The sequence below is a fragment of the Colias croceus genome, chromosome 2 (assembly GCF_905220415.1).
Source record: "Colias croceus chromosome 2, ilColCroc2.1".
Taxonomy (NCBI): Eukaryota; Metazoa; Arthropoda; class Insecta; order Lepidoptera; family Pieridae; genus Colias; species Colias croceus.
In genome coordinates this window covers 3,333,114-3,345,726 of record NC_059538.1, presented here as the reverse complement: position 1 = coordinate 3,345,726, position 12,613 = coordinate 3,333,114, and the positions used below count along the sequence as shown (strand labels likewise).

Genomic DNA, 12,613 nt, shown 5'->3' with positions numbered 1-12,613 from the left:
AATTCAAGTCTTAAAAATAAAATCTAGTGACAAACAACTAACAACATCAGTCAAACAATACTATCAATTAATATCAATAGAGAAATATATTCTTATTAAATTAACAAATCAAATATTTAGAAACCAAACCTCTTGCTTGAATAAAAAAAGTAAAAAATATTCTGTTACTTTGAATTAATGAACAAGTCAAGTATGTAGAGACCAAACTTCATGTTTATTCTAAAAAAAATATCTAATAAAAAAATCTGACAATAATTCTACTAATATTATAAATGCGAAAATTTTTGAGGATGTGTGTGTGTGTTTGTCACGTAAATTCTACTGAACCGATTACAATGAAATTTAGCACAGATATAGGGGCTAACTGGGACTAAAACATAGGATAGGCTTTATCCCGGAAATCCCACGAGAACGGGAACTATGCGGGTTTACCTTTAAAAAAGCGGGCGAAGCCGTGGGCGGATATCTAGTATCAAATAAAATTAACAAATTCGCAGGCAATTATCAGTTTAACTTTAAAAATTCTTTATCTTTTAACAACCTCTGCAGGCATGAGATTTTCGACATTTGGAATTGTAACGTAGGTACATACCAGATACATACTTATGTTTTCTTGCACTTGCAACGATAATTGCAATGCTGAAAATCTTCTTAAGTATCTCTCATTGATTCCCCTTGATCACTCTATCTATTAAAAATCCGTTGCGTAGTTTTCGTACATAAGGGACCGAGAAAACCACTTTATTTTATACATACTACGTAGTAATTTGGTTGACCTGCTATGATCTGTAATTAAAAAAAAATGCACATTTGCAGTACATAGCGCTCGCGACGGAAGTGTTCACGCTGCTCACGGAGGAGATGATCAGCGGCGGCGCGGAGCGGCTCGGCGGCGCGGCGCTGCACCTGCACGACGCGCACCACGCGCTGCTGGCCGCGCTCGCGAGGGACCTCGACCGCGAGACCGCGAGGACTGATACTGGTAATGTGTAGAGGCTGCATTAATTTTTTTACAGGTGTGCGTTAAGTGGGAGCGTTTCAATGTAACATTTTTGGATATTTCTCGTTTTATTTTTAAAAATTTATTACGGCCATTTTACACATTAGGTTAAGTACTTTCGATATGAGTTTTAATTGTTTTGATATCTGCAATAGTAACGAAATTGCACACTTAACGATTACACCCTGTATACAGGGTGATCAACTTACGTGCTGCCCAAGTTTGTAATAGCGGAAAGTACCCATGGTTTTTTTGGGAAACAAAACTGTCTAATTAATGTAAAGGTCAGTGTTCCTCAAATAGATCCAAAACTGTTTATACAAATCCGACATGTATTAAATATTAATACTCTTTTATATTCTTGCTTATAAAGATTGGATTTTCAAAAAATATCTAATAATAGTGATTTTTTTGCAAAGTACTGGAACTACCTTTAACGTTAATATCGAGTAGAATCACATTGCACTTTATTTAATTTAACTCTTTGTCTACAGGCACAATATCGCCCTGTTTCGGCGCCCGTCTCGGCGCGCTGTACACGGCGTTCAGTTCGGCGCTAGTGCGCTATTTGCACAACTTGAGTGGCTCGCCGGCGTTCGCCGCGTTGCAGCCGTCGTTGCAGCAGCAGCTGCTGTCCACTGAACGGGCCAATATGACGCCCTTGCAAGTGAGTTATTTTTTTGGGGATTAATTTCTAGGTTATGATTTTATTTTTATGATTGGAATTTAATACGGAATAAAAACAAAATTCATTGTCTACATAGAATGTTGATGATTTTTACTTTCCAATCTATTACTTATTAAGTAAGCTCTCTAATCTCTAATTTTTTCCGTTTAAATTTTTTTTCTTTATCCTCTCATATATATGACAGGATTAGGAAACATTTTCACAATTCATATACTAATTACAATTTATCATATTTTTTATGATAAATCTTAACAAATTATGTGTTTCTTAAAAACGATTAGGCTTCCTTTCCATTTAGGCAGAAATAAAGAAAATACATTTATTTGTACCGTTATAACAGTACATATAAATACAGTTATTATAACAATAATTAAAATAAACAATATAGTACAAAATTGATATATCCAGTCAGTGCTTTGAGAATCTAATGACATTTACGAAACTTAGATTCTCCACTGATTTTCAGTGGACACCACATTGACACCCTGACAGTGGCAGTGTACATATGAATGTAAAAAAAAATAATATCAATATCAATTTTCCCTCGTGCAGGTGGGCCCGCGCGTGATCAAGCTGTGCGGCGGCATGGTGCTGGCGCGCGCGGCGGCGGACCGCGAGAACAGCGTGCTGGTGATGTGGCACAAGCTGGTGAGCACGCTGCAGGACTGCGCGCTGCAGCCGCAGCCGCCGCACGACCACGACTATGAAGGTGACGCTCTTGATCACGGTAAATGTGATGGTTTCGTGACGGGTGTAGGGGTGTTGCGCATTGTGTCATACAAATTCGAGAATATGAAATGGGATTTTAAGTTGAAGAATAACCTTATTGAATTCCGATTATTTTGGAAGCACGAGAAATTGAGAATTGACCTGAATTATATATTTAATAGCTGTGCACCGCGGTGCTACCCGCAGTGCTCGGCTCCTGTTGATCTTAGCGTGATGATATATAGCCTATAACCTTCCTCGATGAATGGGTTATCTAACACCGAAAAATTTTTTCAAATCAGACAAGTAGTTCCTGTGATTAGCACGTTCAAACAAACAAACAAACTCTTCAGCTTTATAATATTAGTATAGGTAAAGAATAACGTTATTGAATTCCGATTCCGAATTTTAGAAGTTTGCACGAGAAATTGACGATAAGTAATTCTAATTTGAAAGTTTAGTTGACTTGAATTATATAAATATATTAGCCGATAATGATCATTACATATACCTTATTATTGTTTTTTGTGGTTGAATAATTTTATTAAGAATAGAGATCTCGTTGTTACAGACTTGAATGTGGAGCACGCTCAAATGATGGTCTACCTGTTCCACTCGCTAACGCTGATGCAGAAGAAATCCGTACTGCTGATGACGGCGAACGCTATTATAAAGGTATTAAAGAATATGTATTTGAATCAACATTCAGAAGAAATAATAGTTTCAAAGGATGTTTATTGAAGTGAAATTTCTTTAGGCGTGTTGCGTAGACGCGACGATTTTGGTATTTTAGAATCTTGCCAAAGTAGTTTCACTTCTGACACGTGTGCTCGGCACACACGCTATTTTATATATGGAATCATAAACTTGTTTATCATAAATTCTATTGTCATTTAGATTGTGGAGACGTTAGGAATAAACGACAGGAAGCGCGCAATGAACTTGGCGCCACACCAGCTGATGTTGACTACGCGACTGATGCTGTTATTGGAATACTTGATGAAACATTTGTATGACGCCCCACAAACATTGTTGCAACAGGTAAGTCTATCTACGAGTTTATAAGAAGGGAGTGCCGTTTAAAATGTGTTTCTTTTCTTTAATAAAAAAGTTAGTTTGTTAATAATGGCTGTATTGCTTCATATTTTAGTAACGTTACGGTTTAAAATCTAATTATGTCTTTTCTTTATTCGCTATGTATATATTATGTATTAATATTATTTGTATTTATGTATCTATTTCCTACTTTTATTTGCACCTTTTATAATGCTTCGCTATGCTCCTTCTACTATCCAATTGTTCATTTTCTTTAAACTTTTCCTATATCCTAAGGTTGCCTGGAAGATATCACTTCTTAGCGTATTATTATTGTTTGATTTTGTTTTGTTTTGTGTGTGCAAATAAAGTGTTTTTTTATTTATTTATTTATTTTATTTATGTCAAAGATTTATTCCATTTATCATGTTCTATTTCATAATCTATTCTTAATTTCTTATCTCACTGAAATCAACAATACTAAACTCACAATTTTCAGATCGAATGGAATCTCGTGATAGCGCCAGGGCTGGCACAACCATCGTTCGACGCGTCGACCAGCGAAATGAAAACGACCACGGATAGTGGGCAGATGAAAACGCGCATCTATTGTGAGGTCCCGTTCATAGAGGAGACGTACAGGCGCCTCTCGCAAGATGAAACGTCCATGCGACCCAAGTTCTACGCTTTGACGAACGCTAAGATCAATAATCAGGTTAATTTTAAAGTGTTTTTCTTTAGACTAGAAATTATGTCATTTCAATATAAATTATTTTAACATTATTTTATTATTTTTTATACTTAACTTTTCATACTTTATCAATCCCATATACTTAAACACATTGATATTCAGCTCAACCTTTATACTCGATTTTCTTTACTTCATATAAAAATAAAAATTTCGAATACATTTTCTCAGGAAAATCCCAAATTCGACGGTCTAGCATGCAACTTCGTGCTCGGCACCCCGCACAAGCTGAAATATCCTTTACTAGTGGACGCGTTGCTCGCGCTACTGAACTCTGCGTGCGTGTGCGACAACCCCAACAATCGTTCGTCGCTGCCAGCTTTGGCCGCTGCGCATTATTGCTTCCAGACTGCTTGGAGGTAATATTGTTGTGGTTTATTATACTGCACTTCTCGATCTCTTATTTAGTTTTTGAGTATTTTTCATTATATTTCCGTAAGTGCTTATATTTGAAACTAACATTATTAACGGCAAAGAGAGACAAAACTAAGAAGGTAATATGTCACTTGCCAAAAAAAATAATTATCCACTATTGTATTTCTCTAGTATTGTATTTAATTACATATTAAAAAAGTGTACTCAATATCTCTTCTTTCTCAGACTCGTGATAAGCATGCCACCAGCTACTCCACACATGGACAAACTCCAAGCGGGCACAACCGCTGACCTACCATCCCCTCTGCCGTTACATGCGTTGATATGGGCACCTCGAGCTGATAACAAGAAGGTGTTCAACCCTTGGTTGAAAGACGCGCTGGTTAAACAGGGGATGTATACGCAGGTGAGATTAGAATTTATCGAAATTAAACTTTAGCATTAAATGACGAAAAAAGCAAATAGACATTTATTAGCTTTTAGATTTAGCGCTCCTTAGTAAAACAAAACAAAAAACATGACAAACAAAAAATAACAAAATATAAAAAAAAATATTAATATCACATACTCAATTATGTTTTTATTTAATGTTATGTTCTTTTCGTTTAGTACGCGGAGAATTTATTGACTGGCGTGAGCGCTTCGTGTGATAACATCAAATACACAGCTTGGTTGGCGTCAGAAACGATCAAACATTTGAAGCAGAATCTTTTGTGTAAGTAATAATAACGAGCAAATATAGTTAATGATTGATTTGTTTAGTACTTTATTGGTCATAATTAATTTTTTTATTGCAGCAAGCGGACTACCATCTCTAATAGACGTGATATCATGTGACTCAGCTCTTGCGAGGCTAAAGGTGTGTTTGGTTGATGCGTCCACTGCATCTGAGGCGCACCCGTTTGTGCCGCACCTCTTGGATCTCTTGGAGACTATACTTGAATGCTGCAGGTAAGACAATTCATGTCAATCATAATGATATTTTGACACAGTGACAGACGCAACCAACTATGTAGGTGAAACATTTAACGGTCTTTATAATTTTTGTATCACTCTAATTACCTACGTGACCCTGCTTCAAGAATCACGTACCTATCCAACAGTGAAAAATTTTTTTGAAATCTGTCCAGTAGATCCCTCAGCGCGTTTAAAACATACAATCAAACTATTAGTAGTAAAATATATAATTATAAAGTGTATTCGCTAGCTACAGTGCTTTTTTTTTTGTATTTTTCAAAGATTAAGCGCAACAATGGAACTAGACAACGTAGAGGAAGCTGCTCCAACGGAATCAGAGAGTGCGGTGTCCTCTGTGCTATTCCAAGTGTGCGGTAATTCCCCGGCCGTGGCCGCGGTGTGCGGGATGGGCGCTTCGCCCCCGGAGCTGTGGGCGTGGCTCAGGGCCGAGCTGCCGCCCAACGTAGCCACGTTACTGGATATGTATGCCGCCCCGCCCAGTATCGCGGAGGCTAACTTTGTAAGTGATAAATACGTATATTTTTTTATATATTTAGAGAATGCAATAGAATTGGTTTAATAGTATTTGAAATAATCGATTAAAATGTTTCAAATTGATTAAGTTAAATATTATAAAGATGAATATCTTGATGAACTTATTGGGTAGGGTTTTGCAATACTAATGTTATAAGTTATATTTGACAAAGCCACAAGTGATCCAATGTGAGTATTCCCTATGAATATATTCTATTTGCTGGTGTGAAATGAATGCGCTTTCTGTTATTGGTTAAGATGAAGTAAACTCACAAGAAAAATGCATGAATAAAAAAATATTGATTCTGCATGCATATTTCATTCAAGTGGTTTAAAAGTTAAAGTATTTTCAATAATACAAGAAATAACAAAATCAAATACATTATGCTTATTTCCTACAAATACATTTAAAACATTTCCAGTCAAACCACATCATACCATCAGAGAGTGCAGTACTGCATCTCGTATCTTTCCACTGCGTGTTGATGAGCGGCAACCCTAAATACAGCATTGGAACTTCGCTCATGATGTTTGCGTATTCGGCCGCTAAGCTCTTGGAAATTGGCTCTTCGAAGATCGCTGATAGTGTAGAACTTACTAGAAAAACTTTGGATCTGATTATACCGGCTTTGGTGAGTTGATAAATTATTTGATTTAGAGATTCATATTTAAAACGATTTATTAATTAAGAATTTTTCTTAATTTGATTGTATGTATTTTATGGTATTTTGACAATTCAAAAGCGCTTCAAAATGAAGTCTTATTGTGATTTTAAATTATTTAATCCTGTATGAATCTTAACCAAATAAATTATTATTGTTTCTCTCAAATAGACCGATGGACGTTTGGAGTTCCTAGCAGAGCCGTTGGCTGCAACTCTAAATGCTATTGTGCCGCAAGCCGTGAAAGCGGAAGAGATAATTCACGAACACATACTTCGTACTACGTACCCTGTGCTTTGTGACCATTTAATGCCGACCACTGAAAAGACATTGAGACATATTGTAAGTATTTTTTTATTTCTTTGTGTTTTTCCGATGGTCCGTACTTTTTACAAAAAAAAAAAGGATCAACACGATGACTAGTCGATTGAAATTTTTAATATTACGGATGGTTTAAGACTTTAAAAAAGTATATAGGTCTAAATACATGTTGGAAATTGGAATGTTATGAAAATTATTTCGAAATAACGAAAAATATGTTCCGAGTATGAATTTATATTACGACTCTTATAACACCATATTCTATTTGTCAACAGGTAAAATATTGGGAGAAAATCCTGGACCGTCAAGCGGGACGCGCCGCTTACGAGTCTGTATTCGTTGAGGACACTGACTTTGTTCTCGGCAAAATTCTGCTCTCTGCACCTAATGCAAGGAATCCTTACACGGAAAGAGTTATCAAGTAAGTTTTTTGGTGATATAAATAACATCTATATTAAAAAAAAATAGTATAAGTGTTACTACTAGAATTTTGTCAAATCTGTATTTTCTTTCTAGGTTATTCATAAAAATATTTTCCGGATGTGAAACAACGGAAATGAGCAGAGGTCTCTGTGTCGGTGTGTGCAAATTTATCGGTGTTGCTGACCAACAGAAACTTATTGCTCTTCTTGGGCATATCTGTTCTTATGGACCTGGTATGTTAATTTATTGATAACCATACAAATATTTTCCCAGTTTATTACCACTTAAAGTACTTAGCTTTAGCTAGCTTGTATTCTAACAGCTATTACAAACTTGTGAATCATGTAAAAAGACACAAAACTTTAATAATGTTGAATTTTCAACGTTCTTATAATATAACAACACACATACATAGCGCGCCTAAATTATCGAGTGCACACGATAAGAATAACCAAATATTTCATATTGATTTATTTGGCACTAAAACAAAAATAAAGTAAGTAAGAAAATAAAATTCAACGTTCATACAGCTACATCAGCGATCGGCACAGCGAACGCGACGCCTACAGAGACGGAATTACCAACACCGACGTCGTCCGCGCCGGACGCGGCCGTGAACCCGGCTTCGCTCGCGATGTTCAACGCGATACGACGCGTGCTGTTCCGCTCCGACAGCGACTCGCCACAGCGTCCGGAAAATGGGGCGAGGAATGAACAGGATCTACCCGTGTTTGATGCGCCGTAAGTATTAGAGACAACAAAAAAAAAGAAGACAGAAAATCAAACTTTATTGTCACATAAACTAAAAATTATGAAATTCGGAACAATCTCGGCTATGTTAATTATTTAACACTTTATTGTGCAAGATAAGATAAGTACACAGCAATATTATAATAAATAAAAACACAAAAGGCAAGTTATGTTACCGGGCTTTAACACAAACAGCGCTAATTTCAATCTGCCATATTCAATAAAAGCAAATTAATGTGTAACAAGTATGTATATATTTTATTTGCCGCAGGTCACCTGCACCAAGAGCGCAGTCTGAGACGGTACAACCATCGGGCAATTCAGGTATGAAAGGAAACCATAATAAATCAAAAGCAACAAGTACATATTACAATATGCGTTGATCTAAGTTATACAATACACATTTTACATGTTATTTAAAAGCATTGAACATTAATATAATTTTTAGGGCCGATTTTTCAATGCCCAGATAAACAGCTAGATAGACTTTATTCTTCAGTTAACAAAATATTCAATTTTTCAATAGACGAATAGGACTTATCTATCGAATAACTACGTTATTTGAGGAATAAATCTATCTGCTGCTCCAACGGCCAGATAGCGTGCTATTCGACGATTAGACGTTTGAGTTGACAACTGACGCGTCAAATTTGGGATATTTTCGTATGTAATAACATAGAGCGTAGAATTTTTACAATAAAGCCTCTTTCTATAAAATAATTATCAATTAAAATCATATTGAAATTGATGTTTTTGATAGTACCTACTGATGATCATGCCATTGAAAATTTGCCGGACGCTGTAAATATAAATTTTAACACAAATTTAATCAAAACTCTTTACTCGAATCAAAACAATAATCAACAATCATAGAACACAAGATAAACTTAAAATGCACTCCTGACGTGAGTCATAATGACGGTTGTTGACATATTGCAAGTTGACTCTATCCCGCTCTAACCTGACTAATTTAATATGTTTGTTTCGCCACTCCAAGAGCAGAGCTGCCAATATGGAAATATTTGGTCAGATAGTTATTCATCAAATAAATCACGATTGAAAAATAGGCGAGCCGTTATGAGTTAGATAAGCAATTGAATAAATCTATTCGAGGGGTAGTTATTAGACTGTTTATCTGGGCATTGAAAAATCGGCCCTTAAATACATAATTCAAACATAATTTTTCAATATTTAAATTAGTCAATATTACGTTATATTTTCTATAATGTAAACTAATATCGTTCCAGAATCATGCAGCTGGTCAGACGGTAGCAAAGAAAGTGGTCCTCCCGCGAACGGCGCACCGCCAGCGCCCGAAGCGAGTTCGCCCGTTATTGACGGCGCAGCTAATAATGCTGCATTGCTTACAGCGCTGTGCAAGCATATTGTGTTGCATTGGTGTGTAACAATAATACATTTATCTTTCAAATCACAAAGTATTTTTGCTAAATAAGAATTAAGAAAGAAAGAAGAAACAATTTGCTAAATGTTTAGTACGAAAGATCTCATAGATGTGGATCTTTATCAAAACTTGCGCTTAGGAAGTAGCAACATATTTATCGATTTATTTTTTATTTTCATTTTGAACATTATTTATGTAGCTTATAGCAATATAAGCTATTGCTCGTGACTTCCAAATTGCGTTATTATAATAAAAAAAAATTTCGCCGACGCCAATAAACGCCACATGTGATTAAACATAATAAATTGTCTTTGTTTTTCATCCAGTCGCGAGGACGTAAGCGAGCGGATGCTGCAAGCGCTCATCACAGTGACGGGCGAAGGAACATGCCACCCGCTGTTACTGCAAGAGATGTGCCGACTTGCTGATTCGCACTCGGGCACATTGCATAAATTGCTGTTCCCCGCTGCCTTGACTTGGCTTGGGGCTTGGTAAGTTAATAATTTTGCAAGAAATATAATGTGACATTACTAGTCACTGACCAATTTAAACTTAACTGGTAAAAAAAATATTGCAATAACTTTTCAGAAGTGCGTTTAAAGTTGCCTAATCGATACAATTTTTAATTCATTATAAAAAAAAAAAAAACTAATAAGCTTTTCCAATTCAATTCCAATTTTATTTTTCCAACAGTGTGAAGAATTTGAGCAGTCCCGAAGTGTTGGAAAAACTGGAAGAAGGTTCGATTGAGAACAATAACCTTGGCCCACAGATTGAATCCGCGTGCACTCTGCTTGCGTATCTAGGAGACGCGTTGCACGCTATTGGTGTCGTACAACCACACAGTAAGTTGCAACGTATATATAACGTACGACTATGCCTATAAGGTTGATTATTATTTGTCTAATTTTATGAAATCCTATTCTAATATTAATTATTTTTGTTTTAGCGTGGCGTTCCGTTAGTCCAACATGGGAATCACCTTCAGACCTTGGATTTGACTTTGAATACACTGATGAACAACAAGATGATGACGACACGAGCGCTGACGATTCTGTGAGTATACATTTTGAAAAACATGTGAAAAAGATTAATTGTGAAATTGTTTAGTTCCATTAGGCAAAAATCCTAATCCTACTTCCTACTAATATTATAAATGCGAAAGTTTGTGAGGATGGATGTATGTGTATATGTTTGTTACTCTTTCACGCAAATAATACTTAACCGATTACCATTAAATTTAGCACACATAATATGATGGGTAACTTGGATTAACTCATAGGATAGGTTTTATCCCGGAAATCCCACGGGAACGGGAACTATGCGCGTTTTTCTTTGAGTACGCGGGCGAAGCTGCGGGCGGAAAGCTAGCGGTATATAATTTGATTAACTGTACAAATAATGTTCAGGACGAAGACGCGATGCTGCAGTACAAGCTGTGCACGTTCACGGTGACGCAGCGCGAGTTCATGAACCAGCACTGGTACCACTGCCACACGTGCAAGATGGTGGACGGCGTGGGCGTGTGCACGGTGTGCGCGCGCGTCTGCCACCGCGGCCACGACGTGTCCTACGCCAAGTTCGGCAACTTCTTCTGCGACTGCGGCGCCAAGCCGGACTCGAGGTGAGTGTTGTGGTTCACTAAAAATATGGTCAAATGAAATAATTTAAAAAATAACACTAATATACGGTGTTCGTACATCACGTTCCGCGCTGTCAGCATTTTACGCGGACACGCAACATTTTAGTACATATTACATTAGTTTGCCTTCGATCACCAAATAAATCGCGCGTAACCATTAACTAAACCATATAGAATTAAGGCAATAAGGCATTATTGTACTTAATTCTATTATTTTCTCTGTACGGGGTTGTTGTACGGGCCCTACAACCCCGTACAGAGAAAATAAAAGAATCATTGCCACTAAAATAATTATTGTATACAACATTGTTGGCAAAGCAAGGCAGTAGGCGCCTTTTTTTAACTAAAATATCTTACTACAGAATGACCAAATACTAACAAAATATATATTTTTTCAGTTGTCAAGCGCTTGTGAAGCGCTCTGTGACCCTGGGTGCGGGTAGAGCGGCGGGTGCAAGCGAAGAAACGCCCCCAGCGCCGTCTCTACGCCGCCGGCCGTCTAGTCCCACGCCGCCAGCTTTTCTGGCGCCTCCTCGTAGGCCATTGATGGCCCATAATATACAAGGTGAGTTCTTTGAATAGAATAACATTGTTAGGTTATCCTAATTCTTCGGTATTCTGTTTTGTGTCGTGTTTGTTTTATGTGTAAATTTTTAGTTTATTTGCTCTTGAAAATAAAGAGATAGAATTAACAGATTTTTAAAGTATTTAGACATCGTGTGTAATATATCATTCCTTCATCATTCACGGGTCGTATCTAGTTCGATAAACTCGATTTGGCTTGGAATACAAAATAAAAAAATACTTTTCAAGCAACTATATTTTGACACTGAACAATGTAATCGATCCCACAACGTGTTGCACGCCCGGCAGGCTGCCGCACGTACCTGATGAGCTACGACAAGTGGGAGTGGTGCCTGAAGCGCGTGCGCAAGCTGGTGTGCGCGCTGGCGGGCCCGGTGCGCGCGGCGTGCGAGCGCACGGCGGCGGTGGGCGCGCACGGCCGCGCGCAGCGGGCGCTCGCGCAGCTGCACCTCGGCGAGAAGCGCTTCTCGCACACGGACGCGCTCATGGTGCCCACGCTGGGTGAGACACGCAACGAATTACGCTCTTACACCAGTAATGGGCGGGAATGTGTTTCAAACCACCAATCATATCGCTTCATTTATTTGAAGTTTACGTTTAGCGATTGAGGCAAAGAGCAACTATGGAGTTTCTTGCCGGTTCTTCTCCATAGATACTGCTTTCCGAAACGGTGGTAAATAAAAAATGTTGTGACGATTCAAAAGTGCTTCTTAAGTTTAATTGAATAAATAATAAATGTTTGAGTTTGAAGCGTTACTATTGGTCATGTACAAACACATTCCT

At 37.4% G+C, this 12,613-nt stretch overlaps 1 protein-coding gene across 12 annotated transcripts in view; it reads left to right on the top strand.

Moving 5' to 3' along the window:
- Positions 1-12,613, top strand: part of LOC123704709 (E3 ubiquitin-protein ligase UBR4) — a 63,339-nt gene that overhangs the window by 15,431 nt on the left and 35,295 nt on the right. For 9 of the 12 annotated variants that reach the window (XM_045653158.1, XM_045653199.1, XM_045653218.1 and 6 more), the window contains exons 13-36: positions 817-982; positions 1,495-1,667; positions 2,241-2,415; positions 2,968-3,071; positions 3,294-3,437; positions 3,931-4,146; positions 4,351-4,538; positions 4,780-4,960; positions 5,164-5,269; positions 5,352-5,505; positions 5,794-6,031; positions 6,468-6,677; positions 6,879-7,049; positions 7,304-7,449; positions 7,545-7,684; positions 7,982-8,192; positions 8,473-8,525; positions 9,449-9,599; positions 9,930-10,094; positions 10,297-10,448; positions 10,553-10,659; positions 11,013-11,227; positions 11,644-11,810; positions 12,119-12,331. In XM_045653158.1, coding sequence (XP_045509114.1) covers positions 817-982; positions 1,495-1,667; positions 2,241-2,415; positions 2,968-3,071; positions 3,294-3,437; positions 3,931-4,146; positions 4,351-4,538; positions 4,780-4,960; positions 5,164-5,269; positions 5,352-5,505; positions 5,794-6,031; positions 6,468-6,677; positions 6,879-7,049; positions 7,304-7,449; positions 7,545-7,684; positions 7,982-8,192; positions 8,473-8,525; positions 9,449-9,599; positions 9,930-10,094; positions 10,297-10,448; positions 10,553-10,659; positions 11,013-11,227; positions 11,644-11,810; positions 12,119-12,331 — 3,946 coding nt within the window. The remainder of the gene's footprint in view (positions 1-816; positions 983-1,494; positions 1,668-2,240; positions 2,416-2,967; positions 3,072-3,293; positions 3,438-3,930; positions 4,147-4,350; positions 4,539-4,779; positions 4,961-5,163; positions 5,270-5,351; positions 5,506-5,793; positions 6,032-6,467; positions 6,678-6,878; positions 7,050-7,303; positions 7,450-7,544; positions 7,685-7,981; positions 8,193-8,472; positions 8,526-9,448; positions 9,600-9,929; positions 10,095-10,296; positions 10,449-10,552; positions 10,660-11,012; positions 11,228-11,643; positions 11,811-12,118; positions 12,332-12,613) is intronic. The other 3 variants (XM_045653236.1, XM_045653246.1, XM_045653190.1) reach the window with 1 other exon arrangement.